The 24,647-nt window shown below is 39.9% G+C and overlaps 2 protein-coding genes across 3 annotated transcripts in view; both read left to right on the top strand.

Annotated features, from left to right (window-relative positions):
• Positions 1–5,669, top strand: part of ears2 (glutamyl-tRNA synthetase 2, mitochondrial) — a 14,215-nt gene extending 8,546 nt beyond the window's left edge. The window contains exons 6-10 of the mRNA XM_085784663.1: positions 51–159; positions 1,064–1,217; positions 1,712–1,842; positions 2,067–2,202; positions 5,370–5,669. Coding sequence (XP_085640789.1) covers positions 51–159; positions 1,064–1,217; positions 1,712–1,842; positions 2,067–2,202; positions 5,370–5,465 — 626 coding nt within the window. The 3' untranslated portion in view covers positions 5,466–5,669. The remainder of the gene's footprint in view (positions 1–50; positions 160–1,063; positions 1,218–1,711; positions 1,843–2,066; positions 2,203–5,369) is intronic.
• Positions 5,670–7,797: 2,128 nt separating this feature from the next.
• LOC146992207 (ADP-ribosylation factor-binding protein GGA2-like) lies at positions 7,798–23,282 on the top strand. Of its 2 annotated transcripts, none has more exons than XM_085784642.1 (16): positions 7,798–8,045; positions 9,614–9,698; positions 10,045–10,120; positions 10,704–10,802; positions 12,204–12,327; positions 13,322–13,422; positions 13,512–13,592; positions 14,323–14,460; positions 15,581–15,794; positions 16,394–16,567; positions 16,659–16,720; positions 16,796–16,908; positions 18,429–18,571; positions 20,466–20,635; positions 21,678–21,788; positions 22,934–23,280. In XM_085784642.1, exons 1-16 carry the CDS (start codon positions 8,003–8,005, stop codon positions 23,042–23,044), a joined length of 1,845 nt encoding a protein of 614 aa, XP_085640768.1. In that variant the 5' UTR covers positions 7,798–8,002; the 3' UTR covers positions 23,045–23,280. The 2 variants fall into 2 exon arrangements, with proteins under 2 accessions (XP_085640768.1, XP_085640776.1); XM_085784650.1 differs by having other exon boundaries at positions 7,864–8,045; positions 15,581–15,782; positions 22,934–23,282.
• The last annotated feature ends 1,365 nt before the right edge of the window (positions 23,283–24,647 follow it).

Here is a 24,647-nt window from a genome sequence, read left to right as displayed (position 1 = left end):
TGAATATTTTGCCACAATCACAAAAGTTATGTGCTCACGTTGTCTTGCAGCCAATCGGATAGGGAGGAGGATAGATGAGCTGATCTCAGAGTTCAATCCGTCCAAGATCACAACTCACTCTGCTCTGTTAGACCTGGAAAAACTACCAGAGTTCAACAGGTAAAACTACAACAACACTCTGTTCCTGTCTGATGCTACACAAGCAAAACTATATTGTATGTTATTGTGAATCTCAAGAAACAAGTTGATCAGTCAGTTGCACTGCTATACATTGACTTAGCTCTCATGCAAAAATTGTACCAGTGACAAAAATGTTGAACTAATACAAAACATATAAAGTATAAAAGCCAAAAAGCAAATAAATATAATATAAAATATAGAAGCAAATTCACTTGGCCTTTTTAGTATTGTGTTAATTTTATTAGCTACATTTCTTACAGTAGTGGCAGAGCTCCCTAAACCCCCTATTGGGGCAACATAGCTCAGTGACAGGGCTCCAGGTTAACTTTTTTTTTACTAGGTGCACAGCGACTCCTAACTTAAAGATTTCAGGAGCAATGTAGGGATGCACACAGTAAATCAACTTGCAAAGCAATTACCGGTACTCACATTTCCTTTTCATTCATCATCCTTCTTCACACACGTTGGCCTGACACCTGTAATGACAGATTCTTTGAGTTGCCCCTTACACATTTCACCAGTAGTTAAAAAAAGGCAAACTTAGTGGTTGCATGTGCAAAAGAAGATGAAAAGTGTTCTGGGCAAAATGGCATTTAGGGGCAGTAAAAATAAATAAAGTTAAAGATAACATACAGTCAATTAAAAGCATATAAAAACACTAAGAAGATCAGATAAAACACTAAGAGATATAAAAATGCAATAAAAGATAAACAGAGACCACACAACTCTCATGCTGTATTAAAAGCCAAGGAGTAAAAATGAGTTTTAAGACGAGATTTAAAAGTCATCCACTGGTCTTCTCTGAGTTCAAACCATTAGATCAATAAGGACAAATGCTGCCGATTTGTATTTGTTTTACCTCTAATGTGTCTCATTGTGACAGGATCCACCTGGAGCAGCGTGTCGAGGACGAGGAGCAGTGTGCGTTACTGGTTAAAGATCTGCAGGATCAGATCCGACAGGTCCACTCAGCAGAGATCCAGGAGGAAGAAGTCCTGCAGGAGGATTATATCAGACGGGTGCTGACGCTACGCAAGGTAAACCGAAGATAACGTGCTCATAGGTTTACATGTGTTTCAAAACATCCATATACCATGTCTTCAGCATACAGTTGTTAGTGAGTTAGTATGTTTGTTTAATTAGCATTTTAGCCTATTCACAGCTGAGGAAAACAAAGTCTACAGGACATTTATATCTGGTCAGAAATCTCTTTGAAATAACAACATCTGCTCTCACTGTTGTAATAATTTAATCTCCAACAAACAGGTGCATGAAACTCCTGTGTTTGTCTCCTTGATTGTTTGTTTTTAACTTCAGCAAAACGGGAAGTCAGGGTTGTAAATTACATGAAAACTTCTGGTATGTCAACGTCATAAAACTAGTTCATGGTGTTGATAAAATGATTTTTGCACCGTAATCTTCTGTTTATTCTTTCTGTCTTTCTAGCGGTGATCATTCAGACGTGGCCTCTGCTGTTCTTTCTGCTGCTCTAGAGTCTCATAGTGAAACTTCTCTCTTCCCTCGTCCTCAGGGTCACATATCCTCCCTGAAGGAGCTCGTAGGTCCTGGTTACTCCTACCTGTGGGTGCGTCCTTCCTTCTCCAGCCAGCAGGTGGCAGCACTCACTGTGGAGGCCCAGCACATTGCCTCATTGCTGCTCAAGTATGACGTATTATTCACTTTTTTTTGTTGTTTCCACTTTACTTCACACCTACAGTGTTATTTTTTTAGCAGGATGGTCTGTGACAGAGGGAAATTGGCTGTGAGCTAAATCTGGTGCAACCATCTCCTCATTGTCTTCTGTAAATGATTAATGTAATTGCACACTGTCCCTTAATAAACTAATAATAAATAATAATAAACTCTGTCTGTGTGTGTGCTGTCAGGTTGGTGAAGCAGCGAGGTGAGCAGCTGTCAGTGGATCAACTCAATAAAGATCTGAAGACTCTGGCCAAACAGACTAAAAGCACCAAGTACAGAGAAGTGATGAAGCTCCTACGTCTGACTCTCAGCGGGCTGCAGGTACCAGAACACATCGTGCTGTATTTTTTTTTATGAAGGTGTGAAAGTGGTTCAGGGGAGACAAACTACACACTGACTTATAATTGTAATAACAGGGTATCCGCGGGGTCTTAAAAAGTCTAAAAAAGTCTAAAATTTGAAAATCGAAATTTTAGGCCTTAAAATGTCTTAAATTTGTTGAATTATTGTGTTCAAGTCTTAAATAATTTTAGACAGGTCTTAAATTTTCTTATGCCCAGCATGGTCGAGCATTTTTAAATAAAAAGATGTACCGTAGTACACATTTATTCAAGCATTATTTAATACCATAATATATAGGGGTGACCAAAAGCCAATTTATTTACTTCATTTACTTGGTCATAATACAGAACAGGTTGTGGCTCGTGTCTGTTGATCAAAGAAGTTGAAATATTTCCATGTTTGTCTATTCTGGGTCACATTTAGAAGTCATCACATTTCAGGCCAAAGGTGAAGTGTTGGTGTTTTTACTGTTCTCCAATGTAACATTATTCAAGGTTTAAAGCCATCAGCCTGCTGGTTGCCAGTGAATTAAATAAATAATGTGTTACATAAACATTTTTAATTTCACTCCCCAATTTCTTTTTGTGCCCCCAAATAGTTTACTTTAGATGCTCCTGCGACACTTCATTGTGCTTTATTGAATGTATTTTCAACTACAAACAAGCCTAACACGCAACTTATATATTGCAATCAATTTCTAGTTTTGTGACTCCGCATTTCTTTTGTACGTTTTTTATTTGTCATGATAGGTCTTAAATTTCATCCATAATGGTCTTAAAAAGGTCTTAAAAAGTCTTAAATTTGAGCTGGTGAAACCTGCAGAGACCCTGAATAATAACTTAATTAATTAATCCTACAAAAAGACCAAAACAACAATGAATTCAACCCACCAACAAGTATATGTGCACATATCCAAAACCTTAACAGCTGCCCAGTCAGACTTCATTCACTGTATTTGACATTTTAGACTGAATGCAGGACATGATGTGTTTATGCATACTGTACACACAGGGAAACATAGGAAAAAAACAGAATTATTGGTTTCTATTTCAAAAAAATAAAACCAGACCTTTGTGAAATTAGATAATAAATACATATTTCCCAGTATAACATTTTTTTCCCCCTCCAATTTATGATTGATAAAATCTGTCCATTGCAATTTCCATCCATGCATTTATCCCAGGGATCTTCCTGCTAGGATTCTTCTTACCAGCCTCCTGCAGGATATTTATTAAATATTACCTCTTTTTTTATGTCTTGAGATTGAGATATATTTCCAACATCTATAGTTTTTTATGTCTAAAGGAATTATGCATTTAAATATGTCTTGTAGAGCCTGGTGTGACAGGGCAGTCCCCAAAACAAACAAAACAAGAACACATCGTTGAACCTCACACTGTTGCAGCAGGTGACATGTTTCTGTGTGGAACAGCTCCACAGTGGACAGAGTTTAGACTTTCTGTTTAGACTGATGGCAGCGTCTGGACCGTGTGATGCTGTCGGCTTGTTTTCTCCACCCTGAGGGAAAGCCTCCAGCTCTCTGGGAACTGGACGTCCCCTCTCATCGTAGCATCTATACCCAGTTGATACGGACTGCAGCGGCTCCTCCACCGGTCTGCCATAGTCGAGCTCGGGTGCTAAATGCCTCGCTCACTTCGCCGTCAGACGATGGGGAAACGCTGGTCGCTCCCTTTTTATCCCGTCCTGTTCCGAACACGGCAGCTCATACAAACACCGCTCCAGTCTTTGTATTGATCTGACGTTGTAGAAAGACAAAGACGAGAGGTGGTGGTGACATGTGACAATATGTGTGGAGCCGTTGTTGGTCGCTGTTTCTGTTTCTAAATGACCCCAGTGCCATGTTTTTTAATAATGAACACACACGTCACCAGGTGTAAAAAAGATATGTGTGAAGTTCAGTGATGTGTTTGTTATAGTTTTTAAAAAACAACCGAGCTCTATGACAGTGGGGAATAAAATAAATCAGATTTTATTGTACACACACACATCATATATACAGTATATATCTTCTTGACAAAGAGAAAATCTGCAGCCTCATCCTGTGACACAGCAGCAGCTCTGCTTGTGTGTTGACTCATTCTTCACACATCCCCAGCTGTGTGTGTGTGACTGACAGAGCCATTTGCCCTCAACATTTCCTGACTGACAAAGAAAAGGTCAAGTGTTAATGTGGTGTATCAAGTCTCTTTAGGCTTTATATAGTTAAAGTATTCACATTTCTTTTTATTGATGTCATCCAAAGTTTGAAAAATGTGGTAGTTTACGATCTGAGATGACGACTCACAACAAAGTCGAGCTGCTTCTTCAAAATTGCTTGAACTAGACGACCCGAAAGGAAACAATTTTTTTTCTTTTTTTAACCTAATTATTATTTATTACACTGTTTTTTTATACAGATTTTTCTTTAAGCAGCACCTGAACATATTCAGTCCTTACGTTATTCACTGTGTCTGATCCCAGTGACATATCAACATTGTGAATTCAGTCACTCATCATACTTTTCCAACTTTATATAAATACTGTAAGTGGACAGTTCAGTCCATAAACACTTATATGACCTGAAGTCAAACAACAATCACAGCCATTGACTGAGGCTGACTGCTGCTGAGTCAACAAAATCAAAGATAAACATGTTTGACGTTGACTTGTGTTTACATACTTTAGTTTATGTCCATCGAGAACACAACCTGCCCTTTTTAGATATTTTAGCATCATATTTTAACTCTCAGAGGAACTCAACGCGTCACACAGTCATTTTTCAACTCACATGCAACTTTCATTTCTGCAATTGTTTATTTCAGACTTGATCTCAGCAAATACATTTTTTCTTCCTTCTGAGGTTCCTGCTGGACTTGAAACTGCACATGCTCCTTTTTTTTCACATTTTCATCCATTACATGACAAGGTTAAACTCTAAAGTAGTTTCTTAAAGTGACGGGGTGATGACTAGAGGCTGAGAAATGCCACCGTGACTCAGTCAGTCAGTCTCCACGGTGACCCAGGCTGCAGGAATATGGAAAGAGGAAGTAGTTTGTGATTGCTCGGCCCTGTTGCATTACTTCTCGTCTGGTTGGTTGGAGTCGTGTTACTTCACTGACCTCTGTTCTCTCTGTGGTTTTTTGCAGCAAGGTCCCAGCGTGGCGGAGATGATTGTGTCTCTAGGGCCGGCAGAGACCAGCCATCGCTTCCAGAAACTCCTGCAGCTTTCAGAAACGAGTTAAAGAGACTGGACAAGCTGCTGGTCGGACGTGGAGCTGAAGAACCGCTGTGAAGGACGCGGCCTGTTATGTCGAAGGGTTAAATGTTTAACCTCACACTGAACTCTGCCAAAGCTAACCGGCAATATATTTAAAAATGAACTGGTATACATTAAATAATACTTGAATTATGACAAATATTTTTTAAAACAGTAGAAAACTGATTTTTATGCACGTGGTGTGTTTGGTTTATTGGTGCTGTCAGACTTGACTGGACCAGGAAACACTAAGCTAAGTACTTAAGGTTGGGAAGTACCTTGGTAATTTTTTATGCAAACTATCTCTTCAGAAGAACCGTTTTAACGAACTCTGGTTTACAGATGCAACGCGCAGTCACAAGGGAAAACGCTTAATTACAAACATGCAAAAAATAACTGGAAGCCTTTTGAAAAGAAAGACAGAAGTCATAAATAATGTTCATTACTCTTGTCTTGACTCTTTCTCATGCAGTTTATGTATTTCAATTACTGCTCAGCTGAGCAACTGAAATGAAGCTAATTGATGCCTACAAAGCAGAGGAGGCTATAAAAAGATTTGAACGTGCTCCCAGTTTCAGATTTCCTCCCAAAAGTCTCTAAAGTTTCTAACTGTGGAAGTCGAGACAAGATCTGGAAGACCTGTGGATAAAACTGAAAAAAGCAAAAGGCAAATAAGACTGTGCAGCGTTGATGGAGGAGTTTTAGGGGGAAACCGTACCTGTGACCTCACTGTGTCTGCTAAGAAACATCTGGACGATCCAGAGTCGCTCTGGAAACGATGCTTTGTGGACAGATGAAGTAACAACAATGACTGAAAGAGTCCTCGGAGAAATAAAGCGTTTTATAAAAGGGAGACCTTGGTAATTGTTCAATGTGAGGGGGTGGGAGTATTGAGCTTTTGGGCTGCGTGACAGTCGGACTTAACTAAATATCAGCTCAGTCTGAAAGAAAAATGATGCAAAACAACTAGATAAATACAGTACACAACCTCATAGATACAATCTAACCACAAAGATCTTAAAAAACAATCACAAAATGACCACCAAGTGACACAAAACATATACAGACACAGTATGAAATGACCTGACAGATGCAAAACTACCACAAAGAAGCACAAAGAACTTAAAATGACACAAAATGACAACAAGGTGACATGAGTAAGATGCAACATTTATCAGTGCTTTTTAGAGACATAAAACGACTAGAGATATAAACTAAAGCAACCTCATAGATGCAAAATGACCACAAAGGAATACATATGACGAATGACAAAATCTAATAAAGAAACGTTAAGTGATGCAGCACAACTTTAGGGACACAAAACTAGATGCACACAGTAAACAACCTCACTGAGATACAAAATGACCACAAGGAAACACAGAGCAATCACAAAATGACCACAAAGTGTTGCAGAACAGAGACTAAACAAGTAAAAACATACAGTAAAGTAAACTGACCACAGAGAAAATCAGCAATCTCGCAATGTGAGCGATGCATTATCATTTCAGACATAAAACAACAGTAGTTTCATCACAGATAGAAATTGACCACATGCTAGAAACACTGTGACCTCGCCGTGACACCAAATGACCACAAAGTGACACAAAGAGGAGAGCAGAAAAAAACTTTATAGAGACACAAAACAACAACAGAGATGCAAAGTGGCCAAACAGAGACACAGTGATAAGGTTATATCAACTAAAAATAAAAGAAAGAAAGAAAGAAAGAAAACAGCTGCGTAAAGTATAAAAATTGCAGATGTGGAGGGGGGCGCGTGCTTGTATGTATGACAAAATCTAATAAAGAAACGTTAAGTGATGCAACACGACTTTAGGGCCACAAAACTAGATGCACACAGTAAACAACCTCACTGAAATAACAAAATGACCACAAGGAAACACAGAACAATCACAAAATGACCACAAAGTGTTGCACAACAGAGACTAAACAAGTAAAAAAAAACATACAGTAAAGTGACCTTATAGATTTAAACTGACCACAGAGAAAATCAGCGAACTCACAATATAGCCTAATTTCAGACATAAAACAACAGTAGTTGAATCACAGATAGAAATTGACCACATGCTAGAAACACTGTGACCTCGCTGTGACACCAAATGACCACAAAGTGACACAAAGAGTGAAGCAGAAAAAAAACTTTATAGAGACACAAAACAACAACAGAGATGCAAAGCGACCAAACAGAGACACAGTGACGATGTATCAACTAAAAAAAAAAAAAGAAAGAAAGAAAACAGCTGCGTAAAGTATAAAAATTGCAGATGTGGAGGGGGGCGAGTGCTTGTATGTGTGTGTGTGTGTGTGTGTGGCATATAAACAGTTTAGTCAGTGTGTCAGCAGTGTGACTGGGCGTGAGTGTCACATGTCGCCGCGGTGAGACGAGCGGTAGTTTTCTACACCTCCGCCTCCCGCACACGCTCACTCCCACCAGGGGTGAGTTAGTTAGTTTATCTCCGGACCCGCTGCTGCTGCTGCTGGACAGACACGGACCGACGGACGGTGATGGCGACCGGTGACAGCTCGGCGACTCTCGACTCATGGCTCAGTGAGTAACAAACCAAACCGGCGGCGGAGAAGTTAGTTAGTTTAAATCTGCACACGGAACCTGGCGAACGTAACGTAACGTTGTCGAATGTCATGTCATGTTAGAAGTTCTAACTTAGAACCTTACAGTCTATGGTTAGAACCGAACGTTGCTGCTGCCGTTCGCTAACGTCAACGTTCACGTCAAAGCAAGTTACCGTTAAAACCGTCTTTTTACAGTCTATGGTTAAAACACGTTAAACAAGATAGGTACCGTTAAAACACATTAGTCACCGTTAAAACATGCTAATTAACGTCAACGTTCAACAACCGTCAGTTACCCTAAAAACGCGTTACTAAGTCGTCTAAACGTGCACGGTTGTCGCTGTGTTTTAACTTTAATAAACCACCTTTTGGACTTTTGATGCACAAAGTAAAAAACTATGATGGAACAGGAAGTTGCTTTAAGTTGGTGCGCGTGCCCAACGAGCGCTGCTGCTGCAGCTGCAGCGGCGGCGTGCGCGTGGCGTCTGAGCTCCTGCTGTGCGCGTTTATATGATAGATAAAGAGATAAAATGAATATATTATCAGTTCAAGATGAAGTGTCTATTTGGTTTTATTGTTTGAGTTAAAGTGATTAAAGATTTGTAATTAAGAATTGACTGAGCTTTTGCCAAGTTGAAATAGAAAATGTACTAAAAGTGCTATAACTTATTGATGTTTTACAGTAGAGCTGCAACAATTAGCCTATTAATTGATTAGTTGATAAAAAAGAATAAAAGATGGTTCCCATGGCTTGTCTTCTATTTGGATTATGTCACCAACACATAAAAAAGGACATTTTATGATGTCATGGCATGGTTGAGGACATATCCACTCAGTTTTATGGTGTTATAACAATTCATCAATGATCTAAACAGTAATAAGTTACATTTCTATTTGATATTTACTGTTGGTGAGGAGTTAAAAGTTAAAAAGTTGTGAGCTGTCCCCAATTTCAGCCATTTTCATTCAAATCAGATGAAGTCACATGCTGCTTGGCAGCATGAAAAACATCCTCTTTGTCTCATCGGCCTTTACACTTATTGACAAAGTGCTTGTTCTCAAGGGGACTCACCATCTTCTGAAGTAAAGTTTATTTATACCAAAGGAACATCTGAATGTTCATACTGTAGTAGCCTACATACAAACTCCCTTTGTCACATGGATGTAGTTTAAAATCAGCCGTAATGGACAAACTTAAGCTGCAGTAACTCAAAATGCGCTTTAGTGCTATTGATTAATCGCTTTGTTGAAAATGAATCAATACAAATCAGCTTTTTTGGACGTGAATTTAAACTGTTTTGTTTTTTTTAGCACTCGCGGACCATATTAAACTAATAACAAGAATATGAATTGATAATAAAAAGAGCAGTTTGTTGCAGTTACTCACACTAAACATGGTACAGTACTGTATACAGCGTTTTCTCTGCAGCTCTGTCTTCATTTTCACTTCCTCATAAAATGGTATAGTTTTGTATATTTTTACATGCACAGGTAGTTGTTTGTGTGTGATCTAATCGAGGCACTTCACACATGTGTTTGTTTCAGACATGGCCACAGACCCAAACAACCAGGAGGACCGGTGGGACTGCATCCAGAGCTTCTACCAGCTCGTCAACCAGGAGGCCGACGGGTGAGAAAAAAAACATGTTTGAACACATGAACATGAATTAAAGTTTCCTGGATGTTACTTTAATGCAACTGTGGTGTTTGAGAAAGAGTTGCTCCACATCCATGTTGCACATCATCCACAGCTTCTCAGTTAAAGCATCGCGCAACAGTGAAGGAGGGGGGGAGGAGGGGCTCTGCAGCACCTTTTTACCCCGTTGACCTTTTAACTCAGAATGAATGCATTAGAAATCATCTAATACCAACTGTGTGTTCCTACTCCTTTCAGGATTTCCTTCATTTATAGCAGCTGTATTTAATCGTGACACCATGTGGAAACACTGAGGTGAAGTTTAATTCTCTGCTTTCAGTCCGCAGGTAGCCATCCGTCTTCTCGCTCATAAAATCCAGTCTCCACAGGAGAAAGAGTCTCTGCAGGCGCTCACTGTAAGTCTACAACACACAGATGATCCATTTTACATGTGTATTTTTTTATCTGGTGTGTAATTGTAGTGTTGTAGCAACTAATTTTCTCATGTTTTTAAATTTAAAATACTCTTCTTTTAATGCTTGAACAAATTAGATGCATCGATAAACAAGCTCATCCCATCTGATATCGTCTAAATGTCTTTGTCATGGCTCATACTCCACATTTATCAACGCCTCAGTTGAAAAACAATGCCTTTGTCCCGACTCTGAGGAGAGGGAGATCCAGTGAGTGATATCTGTGACTAACTTTTACCACATGAGAGGATTTAATCTGCATTTGAATCGGCTGTAAACCACACGGTTTGTTGTCTGCACCTTAAAGAGAGAGAAAGAGAGAGCCGCAGTGTTTTCCACTGTGACATGCAGCTGAGAGAAGCTTCCTGACGTTCATGTGCCTCGCGTCATGTGACTCTTAACCACGACCGCACAGCGACAAACTCTGTTCTCTTTTCTCTTTGCATTGTCTCATTGTTAAAGCTTCTGTTTATGATGATTATGATGATGATGAGTTTCAGTGATGGTTTGTTTCGCTGCTCTCCAGGTGCTGGAGGCGTGTATGAACAACTGTGGCAAGAGGTTCCACAGCGAGGCCGCCAAGTTTCGCTTTCTCAATGAGCTCATCAAGCTGCTGACACCAAAGGTACAGACGATCACACACACACAGAGCCAGGTGTTCATGGTGACAGGAAGCAAAAAAAAAAGAAGTAATTTCAACATATGGATTTTAAAATAGTTCCTGATTCTGTGTAAAACAGTTTAAAGAAGATTTATTGCCTTATTCTGAGAACTCACTTGACCTAAATTCAGTGAAACGTGAGACAGACATGTTGACAATCTGGCTGAGTGGCTTTCATCAGCCCACATATATTTAAATAATCTGTTGTGGTGTGTTGTTTATATGTGTGTGTGCTGTTGCTGTTGACTTGTATTTATAGTTTTAGCTCCACAAATCTACACAACAACAATAATAATGATATTTATTTATACAAAACTTTTCAAAAACCTCAGTTAAAACATGCTTCACACAGGAAATCACAAAATTTCCTGTGTGAAGCACACACAGGATGAAATACGTAGATAAAACAAGTTCAGTAATAGTGACATTTAAAAAACAACAACATTAAAGACATAAAAACAACAGTCGAAGCTTCAAGCACTGATATTAAACTGTAAACAAAACCAGACAGAGCTGTTTTTATCACAGATGAAAACATACCGGTATGTCAATGATTAATAACACTGGTATATATCATACATCAGTAACACAAATGGATGGATAGATAATTAGATACACTACAGTGTCACTATTATTTTACGATAATGATTAATCTGAGAACACAAGAATAATTCAGGTGTATATAATACAGAGAATACTCCCACACACTGTCTAAACTTACAACAGGTTATTGATTTATTAAGAGTACGCAACGTTTCTTACAATGTAGAGAGACAGAGCGTGTTAAATAAGCTGGGGGACTCACGTGGACCAATCAGATCTTCACAAAAAGATGACATCATACATTGGGACGGGTAACATAAAATCACTGCATGGCACTTTCAGTCAGCAACATGAATAGACGATTTAATGTATACTGTAGAGCCTGTAAATACAACTTACAATGACAAGTGAAGCTTGTGCCATAACAGGGCATCATGTATATTTACAAAACTGGTACCAAAGTAGGAGATCGCAAAATACTGAGAAAAATTTAGAAAAATATTTCCTAAAAGTAAGTCTTTTTCTTTTTTTTAAAAGGTGTGCATACGTTTTTCTTGCTTGGTGTATAGTGAAAGTGACATAATGAAAATGTCATGAATCAAATTAAATTGTGTTTGAATTTTAAACAGCAGTGAAACATATTGAAACAGGACCTTTTACCTAGAATTCAGCTTGATATCAAAGGATCTGCAACATGCAGCAGGAAGTGTCTTAAATCAGATATAAAGAGCAGATATAAAGGCTAAGAGAAGAAGCGGCCACGCAGCAGCAGCTGTTTCCTGAGTAAAGACTCTGATGTGATCGACCTGTTTGGCGTTTCAGTACTTTGGAGCGTGGACGCCTCAGAGGGTCAAAGACCGAGTGACGGAGGTTCTGTACGGCTGGACGCTGTGGCTGAAAGACGAGCCCAAGATCCAGGAGGCCTACGGCATGCTGAAGAAACAGGGTGAGGCTCCAGCATGACAGCAGCACACGCACAAGTGTGTGTCTCAGAGGAAACTGTCGATACCAGTGTTGTTTTTGGCAGGCATTTTAGATTTAGTCTTAGTCTTAGTCTTTTTGACGAAAATACTTATTAGTTTTAGTCAATTTTAGTCATTTCTATATGTGATAGTTTTAGTCTAGTTTTAGTCGACGAAAACTCAAAAAGGTTTTCGTCTAGTTTTAGTCAGTTTCAGTAAAAAAAAAAAAAAAAAAGTCTTTCAACAAATTAATTCAATAAAGGAATGGTTTTACACATAATGTTTCCACCCAATGGCAAATACTTTATGGTCTAAGGATTATGCATTAGCCTACACACAGATAAAGTGGTAACAGTAGCCTGGTGCATTCAGTTTTTTTTCTGATGGAGTGACGGCAGGTGTGTTGAGCAGAATGTGCGCTGCATGCCAGGTGGTGGGTGTGACCACACAAGGATGCAGCAGTGTTGCAGACACTTGTTGATTTTAATGGACAGATTACACGCACAATAAGCAGATATGTCGTGCATTTTGAACGTCTGACCACCCGTCAGCGCCGCGGTGCACCGGAGCAGCTGATCACTACCTGCACTCTGCCGCTCTGATCAGAAGCACCGGGCGGCGGCGCACCGCGGCTCGTCTCAGCAGCGTCGTTCTGTTTTTCACGGAGCCGCTGCTAAATCGTGTGAAGCTTAGAGTAATGACAATCCACAATATGAAATTTAGAGGCAATCGCAGCCCTACCACTAACATTTACGTCCGTTCTCGTCTCGTCAACGAAAACTCACACACGTCTCGTCATGTTTTCGTCATCAGAGAGCCATGTTTATCTCGTCACCGTCTCGTTATCGTCATGAAAAAAAGGGGCGTCAATGAAAATATTTCGTCATCGTCATCGTTAACGAAAACAACACTGGTCGATACACACACACACACATTTAAAATATCACCTTGTATTTACTTTGTATTGTTTTATTCCAGGTATTGTGAAGAAAGACCCCAAACTACCCGACACACTTGTAATGGCTCCTCCACCACAGAGAAGCACAGACTCTGTTTTTGACAAAGAGGACAAGGCCCAGGTGTGTGTGTGTGTGTGTTTATATATACAGTATATGTGTGTGTGAGGCTTGAAGTTTCATCCTGCTAACGTGTGTGTCTCTGTGATCAGCTGTTGGCCAGATTACTGAAGAGCGCTCGTCCTGAAGACCTGGAAACTGCAAACAGACTCATTAAAAGCACCATGCAAGAGGTGAGGAGACCTGCAGAGACAAGAGTGAAGGAAACGTTAATAATACAGGGTTCCCACGCGTCCTGGAAAACCTGGAAAACTGTTGACCAATTTTCCAGTCATGGAAAACACATGGAAAATGAGCAAAAAAGTCAAATGTCCTAGAAAATTATTCATCACATCGTGACAACACCTACAGTACCAGAGCTCTGTCTGTTTGACTTTTTCAGACCCCGCTAAGAAGTGCCTGGTGAGAAAACTATAACTTTGAGTTTTTCCGGTATTGGACCATGAGCACGAGGGTTTTCTCTGCTGAGTGACAGATAGAGGAGCAGCAGAGAGCAGCAGAGAGCTGACCTGGTTTAAAAACAAAAACAACATGTTTTTGCGTAGTTGTATGATACATTTCTAAGCATGTGAGAGATTATTTCATAGATAAGTCACAGCCATAGGTTGCACATCTTTAAATCAGACTTCTGGTAACGAGAAGAGAATAAACATAGAAACAAACTGGTTAAATGTACAAAATAAGGTACAACTGTTGAAAAGAGCAGCACTTCTTCAAAGCATGAATGGGACGGGGGATGTGTTTGTGTATGGCGTCGACTCATAACATGTCTGTCAGACTGTAGCAGCTGGAAAAGTCCTGGAAAATGATTTCAAGAAAAGAGTGGGAACCCTGTAATAGTGTGTGTGTGTTTGTCATACAATTCATTGTGTGTGTGTGTGTGTGTGTGTGTGTGTGTTTCAGGAGCAGGAGAAGGCGGAGAAGGTGCTGAAGCGTGAGTCGACTCTGAAGGAGGTGGAGAGCAGCACCAAGCAGCTCAGAGCGCTCCTCAACCAGCACACGGTCACCGGGACGACCACACAGCCCGGCGACGACATGAAGGTACGTCTGTAAGTGATGTCGGAGGGTTATCTGCGTTGCGTGTCACCATGGTAACGGTGTGACGGACCAGTGAGTTGACTGTGGGAACAGAGTCATGGTTTCCTACAGGATGCTGACCAGAGGGTGTCGGAGGAAGGTGTCAGATGATCGAAGATGATTCATTTTTATAGATCAGTTGATTTTCCATGTGTCCACTCAGGTCGTTTAGTAACAAATACTAAAGATGAAAAAGTAAGTGAAACGTGAACGCTTTATTTTAATTGTGCACGGATTCTTAAACTCCTCGCAGCAGGAAAAAAAACATCTGTGACAGACTTAATGAGGATTATTGGAAATAAAACGTTTAATAACGGAAAAATAATGCAAACACTGTTAAATGTTCCACTAGATTCTGATTAAAACACATATTCATGATCATTATTTTCAGATGACATAGAGCATTTTAGCAGCTCCATGCTCATATTTGAGTCATGTGATGATGTTGTTTACATTTCATTCAGTTAGATCACTTTCTTCTGTCGTCACTTTAACTTTTACCTGCAGGTCTCACTGCTTTATCTCCTGTCACATTGTTTCTGGTGATGTCACCTCTCAGTATGAACTCAGTAGTTGTCCGTCGAAACCCAACCTCAGGATACAAGTTATCAAAATGTTGGTTCAGTGTTCAGGAGAGTCAGATTAATGCTGCGTTCAAAATGTGTAGTTGAGTTGTTGTACAGGTGAGGAGGGAACTGGAGGAGTTACCTGGTTAAACAGGTTTTGCATATAAACACCGTGTGAAGGAGGAGAATCTGTGAGAGGGAGGCCTCTCCTTCATATATTTATCTATGTGGTATTTATTTGATTCTGTCTCCATATTTGATTTAAAGGGATAGTTCAGCATTTTGGCAAATTGGCCCATTGCCATAATGTCATAGGGATTATGGCAATGGGCCAATTTGCCAAAATGTTGAACTATCCCTTGAATTCTTTTTCCTCCTACTTGTTGGAGGCCATGATTTGATTTTCTTCCCTGGTCCTGAATAGTTTTAGTCTGTAGAAGTTACTTCAAATGGGTCATGAAGTTATACAATACTGTAGAAGAAGCAATGGACCGTTGATCTCTGTGTGTTTACTTCAGACTCTGTACGAGCGCTGCGACCGGCTGAGGCCCAGCCTCTTCCGTCTGGCCAGCGACACCACGGAGGACGACGCGGCGCTGGCGCAGATCCTGGCGGCGAACGACGAGCTGACGTTCGCAGTGAACGCCTACAAAGAACGCGTGGGGAAGAAAGAGTGCAACGGCGGAACGGAGAGAAGAAGAAGCGTGGAGGAAGTGACGGGTCAAACCAGCGGTAGGGCATCGGCTTTTATCTTTCTTCTCGTTGTCCCCGAGGGAAACGCCTTCAGCCTGAGTTTGTTTAATTTTATTTATTTACAGTATTTAAAAAAGGACAATGTACATTAATAACATCAGCTTTTTTCTCTTTTTAAGGAAAAGAGAAAGGCAAAAGCCCAACGTAAATGTACCGAAGTTAGCAAATAGCTAATTTTCACCCGCTGTCCTCTGGCAGTTTACATAGAAAAAATTTCATTACAAGCAGACAAGACACAGGTAAACAAGACAGACATAGAATCAGACACAATATTGACAGATGAAGTAAAACAGACAGTGCATAAGAACTCGACAGAGCAAAGCACAGGGATCAGAGGTACAAAGAAGTGTTGTAACAAACATTCAAAACAGGCAACAAAACAAAAACCTGACATACAAAACAAAACACAAAGACAAAGAGGAAGAATAAAGTGCTATAGTGGCAATGCTTTACACTGTAAAGTACGTCAAGTGCTGTAAATCAGTTAAAATTAAAAGTGCAATCTTTAAATGTGTTTTGAAAGTGGTGTATGTATCAGCTGCTGTTGTGTCTGACGGCGCCGCCTCTTGTCCCTCCAGCTCCGACGAGTCCCAGAGAGATTAAGAGCTACCACCTCATCGACCTGTCGGCGCTCGACTCCTCACAGACTCACAGAAAAGCTGATTCTCCGCCGCCGCCGTCGCCTCCTCTGTTCTCCTCCTACCTGCAGACCGTCTTCCACCCTGCAGCCGACCGAGACCTGACCGAACCAGGTGGAGTCCCCGTCGCCGCCGTTTTTATTCTCTGTGGCAGTGATGAATGTGTTTAATAACGTACTAACCTGCTCCTGTGCTGTAATTACAGCGTCCGGTGGTCGTGACGTCTCCAAACAGACGCCCAGGTCGTACTACGAGGAGCTGATGCAGGTGAGGAAACACATCTGTGGTTAAGATAAAGAGCTCAGGTGGGAAAAGTGTTTAACGCAGTTTGTCGTCCGTCAGCTGAACGGAGACGTCCAGGTGGGGAGCGGCGAGCAGAACGGAGGGAGCGGCGTCGTGCTGAGAGCTCGAGGATGTGGAGCGACGAGTCCCACGACGAACGGGACGAACGTTTGGTGAGAACAAAGTCTGAGAAGACACGAGCTGCATCAGTTTCAGACGATGTTATGGGTTTATATTTGTTCAGTGAAAAAAAGAGAGAAGCGAGCACTCACAAAAAAAGGATAAACACTTTAGGAGGTGCACGACCACAGCAAAAACAAAAAGGGAGGAAAGTCAGCACACTCACAATCCCTTCAAAGAGTTTTATTACAGGACAGGTAGGGCACAGACGTTTCGACCGAAGTCTTTTTCAATTTTATATTTGTTCAGATTAAGCCTGTCACAGTTATAAATTACATCATCGCCTGATCGCAGTTATTTTGTATAATCGATAAAATCGTTTCCATTCATCAGTTAAAAAAGCAGGATAAAACTATTTCCTTGTCACTTTCCACTGTTGAGGTTTGAATGGTCCATCTATTGACATTAGCATCATGGATTCAGTTGCAAAGCCAATAAATGGCTCTTATTCTTCTTCTTAATGAGGTGTATATGTGTATTAATAAACCATGTTTAGTCTTATACTATAATAGTGGCATAAAATGATCAGAAATAGACAATTAAATTGTTAATCGCAATTATTTGTTTGGTTATTAATCGGCAACTAAAATTTCATGATTGTGACAGGTCTGGTCCAAATAAACTCAAATAAATGGTGTCGTAGTGAAGTTTAATTGCACATTTAATTAAACTTCTTTTTAATTTCATAACATATTTTAATCAGAGCTGCAACAAATAGTTGATATCTATAATCAACAACATAATCAGCAACATAAAACACCAAATATTCTGGTTCAAGCTCCTCAAACAGGAGAAAGTGATCTCTTTGTGATTTATGACAGTAAACAGGCAAATCAAAATCTTGTTTCACTACAATGATTCACCAGTTTATTGAGAATGTCATGAGTTTAATAGACAAACAAGTTGTGACCTGCACATTCACCACGCTATGAGAGAATAACTGAACATTATGAGACAGAGTTGTTTTAGAGGCAAATGCAGAGACTGCTTGCTGAAAAACTGCCCCTGACAGGAACGCGCATCTGCGGTTTTGCATGAATTTACCTCTAAAACAACTCTGTCTGGTAACGTTCTGTTATTATTTCATAGCGTGGTGAATGTGCAGGTCACAACTTGTCCACCAGAGCGTTGTGGAGTTGTTGGATTGTGTATTTGATGAGTTTGATGAGAGAAACCAAGAAGTCCCATGAGCCTCCGTAGTGTAGCTCTGAGCATCTCACGGCTCTGCTCCACCGTTCTAAAAATATCTTGCACCGACAAATGAAGCTAACGAACCTACTGCTATGATGACTATAGGGAGTATGGCAATGAGCCAATTTGCCAAAAATGTTGAACTTTAACATACAACATGTCCCTTTAACAGATCATAGAAGGAACTACCAATAATCTGTGGAAACAAAGCCACTGTATAAAACTTTTATAAAACTTTTCTTCTATCAGATAGATAGAATAGACAGATAGGTTCATAGATCTGATCGTCAGTATTGATCCGACTCGTCTCCTCTCTGATCAGGTCACTTCCTCAGCATCAACAGTTCGGTGGATCAGGATCTTCACACCAGACCCCGACTCTCACCAACGGCGTATGTGGCGAGAGCGTGTGTCCGCCACAGCTGCTGAAAAACATCTTCGTTCCCATGGAGACCATCAGATCCAGTACGTCAGTCGTTTATATTGGAGAGATGACGTGTGTGTGTGTGTGTGTGTGTGTGTGCGTGTGTGTGTTGCTGGATGTACCGAGGTCAAAATTAAAAACCAAGGGCGATCGCGCCTTCTCTGTGGCTGCTCCCAGACTCTGGAACAACTTGCCATTACATGTTAGACATGCAGGATCCATGGAGAGGTTTAAGTGCGCTTTAAAAACGCACCTTTTCTCCTTGGCCTTCGGATCCATAAGGACTTCTAATCCTGGCTAGTTTTTTTTTTTTTTTTTTACACATATCTTTATTGATTTTTTAGTCTTTACACAATTCCCCTCCCTCCCCCCAACCCTGAACTGGAGCCAACAGTTAAACAGCAAGAGAAATGACATTTCCTTTGAAAATTGAAAAACAAAAATACAAAAACAATATACCGTACATCTGCCTTTCTTCTAGTTAAATTTTTTACATAATCAATTGAAATAAATAGGCAAAAGTGAGAGAAAAAGATGGAAAAAGGAAAAATGAAAATAAAATAAAAAATAAAAATAAAAAAATAAAAATAAAAATAGAGAGAAACATACATGCAGCATATTCAAAACATATCTATACATGTTTTTTGTTTTTTTTAAAGGAAAAGGATGGTATTTCTGTATGTAACATTAAAGAGGAACTAAACCCCTAAACCACTTTTTTCTGCTGAAAACAAATATATTTGGGTATAAGGTAGTGTTGTCAGTTGATTCTGGTCCAACTTTTGACATTTTAGTCAAAATATTTCAATTTGGTGTATTTTGTAGTAAAAATGTAGAGTGACTGCCCTCTATGGGTTGAAACACGGCTATTACAATCAAATTTTTCTATTGGCTGAGATGGAGGCAGATGACGTTTTGGAGGCAGCTTTCGTCACCGGCCACCAGCTCCCCGACCAATCAGCACCGGCTGCTGCCTGCCGCTAACGGTTGCTAGGCGCTCTAGCTGCTCTGCTGCGGCTAACGGAGCTAACAGCTGCCTGAATGGGAATCGTTAGTGCGGCCGGTGGTAACGAGCCGTTAACGAGTTAACGAGCCGGCGGATCGGCTGTAGATGCTGTGTCGCGGCTCTGGCGTCCTCTCCTAGTAGTGTCCACGCTACTAGTGCTGTTAGAGTAGCTCGTTAGTAGCTCGTTAGCGCTAGCAGAAGTGTCGATGTGTGTTTATTACTTTTTTTTCTCTTTTGTGTGATTTCGCGGGTGTGAATGGGGCGCAGGGGGGAGGGGGGATCGGAGAGTGCTCCTGGAGTCCCGCCCATAATCAAGGCATTTTTTGAATTTCAAGCTTAGAGCACGTCATCCAAAACTGAGGGGTTTAGTTCCCAAAGACAACAAAAGCGTATAATAATACAAAACCAACATAAATAAAATAAAATAACAATTAAGAGGGTATCGTCTTATTTGAAAGGAGTACAATTTAAGGAGTTAGTAAGTAAGGTCTTGATTCCAAAAATATGATAAATGAGTTCCATATGTCATGAAAAATGTGGCTTTTTTGTTTGATTATACATGTGAGTCTTTCCATCGCTAAGCAAGAAGAAAGTTCATTAATCCACATATTCAAAGAGGGACAATCCTGGCTAGTTTTGTTTAAATATCTATGTGCACTGTTGTCTATGACTACTGTAGCTGTGCACGTTTGCGTTTGCGTATGTGTATGTATGCACATATGTCCGTATATGTATATGTACATACATCTGTGTGTGAGAATGTGTGATGGTATGCATGTCATCTTGTTTCTTGCACATGCATTGTTTTTGTTTCTGTCTCTGCTCTGTGAAGCACTTTGGACGACTGTCACAGGTCTTTTTAACTGTGCTATATAAATAAAAGTGAACTTGAACTTGAACTTGAACGCCTGCGCTCCGTCCTCCTGCAGGTCAGCTGGAGCCAATCACCGTCTTCGACCAGGGCGGCGTCCACGTCTCGCTGCACTTCGCCAGAGACTCTCCGCCGGGTCACCCAGACGTCGCCGTGGTCGTCATCTCCACGGTGAACACGTCCGCCCTCCGCGTGAAGGACTTCCTGTTCCAAGCTGCCGTCCCCAAGGTAACGACGACGGGCTGGCTTTTCAAAATAAAGCGCAGAAGCTCAAGTCGATATGTCGATGTTGTTTTGAATGAGTTCCTCAAACTTCATAAGAACTAAAACACATCCTGTTGTTGTGGCTGACATGTTGAACAGATTTAATCTTCTGTTGGTGAATTTAACCAATGTTTCTAATATATATCTATAATATATCGTTTTATTTTGTTCTGTTGTTAAGACAAAACCAGAATCTGAAGTTTGAGTTTAGGACCTGGAAGTGTTGTAATGGTTGTTTCTCTACACACTAACATGTAAAAGATATAAAAAAGGGAATATGATTTATTTAAAAAAGTATAGAAATATGATTGATATAAGTTTATAATGTAACAGGATTGTGTTGATACATGACATCAGTGTTAGACGATCATCAGAACGATCACCTATGTGCAACTCAGACATGTTTTTCTATTGATATAGATATTGATTTATTGTTAGTAGTGTTAGATTGAATCTGCACAGATGCTCAACAGACTTCTGTTTAAGTTCACCCATAATACACCTGTCGCCTTAACGCCGCTGGCGCCCTCTGCTGGAGCCGGACCTCAGCTTCAGAGATACCAGAACTGTAATTTTAATTATTCTGACTTTAATTTATTTGTCATTGTCTGTGTATTCTTTATTGTCATCATTTATACGTCTTTACATAATGACTTGACTGAATTGGAAATTGGGGAAATTGAATTGTTGTAGCAGCACAAAATATTTAAAAAAAATGTAGAAATATAAAATTCAGCCCTCTTATGGGTGAGGCACTTTGCCTTTATTGTTACTGTAGGTGTCTTTTGTTCTGTGCTTTAGGATCCTTGTGTCACTGTGTCGACATCATCACTAGTTATTCACATGCAAGGTCAAAAAATTGAGAAATAAAAAGGCAACAGGAAAAAAACGACCTTGCTACAAATGTGATAACTTGTGTCAAATTTAACATGTCACTCTTCAAAGGGGACAAATGTAACCAAACTTATATTTTGATTCAGACTCTGTTATCGTCCGTATCTTCCAGACCATGTTGCTGAAGCTTCAGCCGGCGTCCGGGACAAACCTACCTCCGTACAACCCTCTGCTGCCTCCGGCCGCCTCCTCCCAGGTGCTGCTGCTCGCCAACCCGCACAAGGTCAGTGTGTGTAGAGACGTCATGGACCTCGCTGGCCTCGGTGGCATCACCCACAGGTTCACAGATCCAACGCCAAAACCAAAAACTGTTCATTTAAATGCTGTAGTTTGTCATTTGAACATGTTGAGTCTCTGGGGATTTATGGAAATCTGTTTTAATCATAATCAAACAAGTGAATAAATGCATAAATAAATAAATATGGCCATGAAATGAGTCCTGAAATAAATAAATCGGATAATAAATAGATAAATATGTATAAAATAAATATTAAACTAAATTAAATGAAATATAAATACATATATATATATATATATATATATATATATATATATATATATTTTTTTTTTTTTTTTCAAGGGACTTTTATTTCCTAACGTCACATTTATTTCACTGCTCTTTTTATTTCAAGCTGCAATATTCAAATGAGGGGGCAGGGTTATCTGACCCTTTCAGAGTAAAACAACCGCAAAACTGAACTCGAACCAAGTCCCCCGAAATAAATAAATGTGACGTTAGAAAATAAAAGTCTCCTGAAAAAATAAAACTGTTGTAAAAATAAAAATATAAATCAATAGTTTAATCTATGTATTTATATTTCATTAAATGTACTTTTAATATTTATTTGTTTATACATATTTATCTATTTATCATCCGATTTATTTAATTCGGAACTCATTTCATTACTATATTTATTTATTTATTTATTTATGCATTTATTCATTTATTTGATTCTGATTAAAACGGCTTTCCATAGGGATTGACTCACTTTTGTGAAAAACCAGCCTCTAGTGGTCACTGAAGGAGCTGCAGTCGTTGCGTGTTGACTTCATTCTTCTTCAGCCTCTGTGGTTGCTGCTCAGTTTATAAACCTTTATTTACCGGTGACTCATTCCAGTCTAGGATAATGACAGTATTGTATTTACAGGACAAATCATCACATTTCAGTATGTTCATAATTATGATCATTATCATCTCCTATTTACATAATAGAAATAGAAACGTCGACTGGTGCTTCATACTGAGTAGATTTTGAGAGATTGACATTTATATTTTCATTTTTGGTTTTGATTATATTTTTATTTAACAAAATCTCTTGACTGTTTCCTTAAAAAAAAATCAACCTTTTCTCTTTTTCTTTTGTTCAGCGTAAAGTGCGTCTTCGCTACAAGCTGACACTGTCACACGGAGACCAGCAGCTGAACGAGACCGGAGAGATCGACAACTTCCCCGACTGGACGTCTTTGATCGGCCACTGAAACAAAAAAACAGAACAAACCAAAAACAACAACAACAACAAAATATACTTCACAGGAGCTGAAATCTAGAGTGAGACGGAAAAAGGTGGGAAACAAGCGACTAAACAACAACAACCACCGCAACAAACAAACAAACATCATGTTTATATTCACACAAAAAAAATCAACGTTTTGTGTTTTATTTTGAAAGACTCGCCTGCGTCATTTCATCACGCACACAGTTGTTGCGTGATCTCACAAAGACGTCGTGTCGCTCTCGCTGCGGGTGAACTGCCGCCGCCGCCGCCGCACACAGACACAGGTGTGTTCAGTGTCCCGGCTACACGCTCAGTGCGATCACACAGTTCATTCATCGTGTGTGTGTGTTTTTGTGTCGACATGCAGCTGGAGACACGTGAACTTCCTGTGCGGCCGGTTACATATGAAAGTATTTATTTGCTTTTATGCACATGTGACGTTCAAAACCGCCAAAGTGCCTTAAGATGAGAGTGTGTGTGTGTGTGTGTGTGTGTGTGTGTGTTTTTCTTTCTTAAATATGTATTTATTTTAATACAGCTCCGCTCGACCAGGACTGTGTGTCTTATTGTGTGTGTGTGTGTGTTTAAGTTGTCCCAGGTTTTAAGTTTTCTGCTGTTCGGTGGGAGATGAATGACACATGTTGTGGTGCGGTTTGATCGATGTCACAGTTTATACGAGATGATTGTTGTGTTTTGAATTTAGCCTGTTTTCATTTTCAAAAAAATTTTTTTTTTTTAAAGTCTGGAAAGCAAAAGCAAACTTAAAAAAAAATGAAGACGAAGGACGGATCTTCATCACTTTGACAAAACTTCAGCAAGACCATCATACCGTATATACCATCAGACCGTATATACCATCAGACCAGGTCCAGGTCAAATTGACCCAATCTGTTCTCTTCCTCCATCCTTCCTTCTTTTCTTCCTTTCTCCCTTCCTTCCTTCTTTCCACAATCCTTTTTCCTTTCCTTCTTTCCTTCCTTCCCTTTGTCTTTTGATCCAATTGACCTGATCTGTTCCTTCCTTCGATCTTTATTTCCATCCTTTTCCCCTTCCTTCTTTCCTCCCTTCTTCCGTCCTTTTTCTTCCTCCCTTGAAAGAATCTGTTCCCTCCCTCCCTCCATCTTTCTTTCCTTCCTTTTTCCCTTCCCTCTTTCCACAGTCCTTTTCCCCTCCCTCCCTTCCTTCCTTCCGTTCGTCCTTTTTGACCCAATTGACCCAATCTTGTTCCCTCCCTCCTTCTGTCTTTCCTTCCTTTTCCCCCTTCCTCTTTCCCTTTATCCTTCCCTTTATCCTTCCCTTCATCCTTCCTTCCTTCCTTCCTTGACTCAGGAGGACAACAGGAGGGTTAAGTGAGTGAGTGAAATCTCTAAACTCGAAACTGAAATGCTGCAAAAAAAGATGAAACACGAGCAAATGAAGACACTGAATTTTACTTTTTCTTATTTTATTTGAGTCGTAACATTAGAAACAACAACAACAGAACATGTTTTCTGTTGTGTTTTTGTTTTAACGCTGTGATTGTGTTTCTGATTTTACCAGTGACACCTGCTTCCCTTTAATATGTTTTTCTTTTCTTCATTTGCTTT

The sequence above is a fragment of the Trachurus japonicus genome, chromosome 1, assembly GCF_045865225.1.
Source record: "Trachurus japonicus isolate A0001 chromosome 1, Traja_1.0".
Classification (NCBI taxonomy): Eukaryota; Metazoa; Chordata; class Actinopteri; order Carangiformes; family Carangidae; genus Trachurus; species Trachurus japonicus.
Note: the sequence above shows the minus strand (reverse complement) of the source record. Positions and strands in the feature narration are given on the sequence as shown.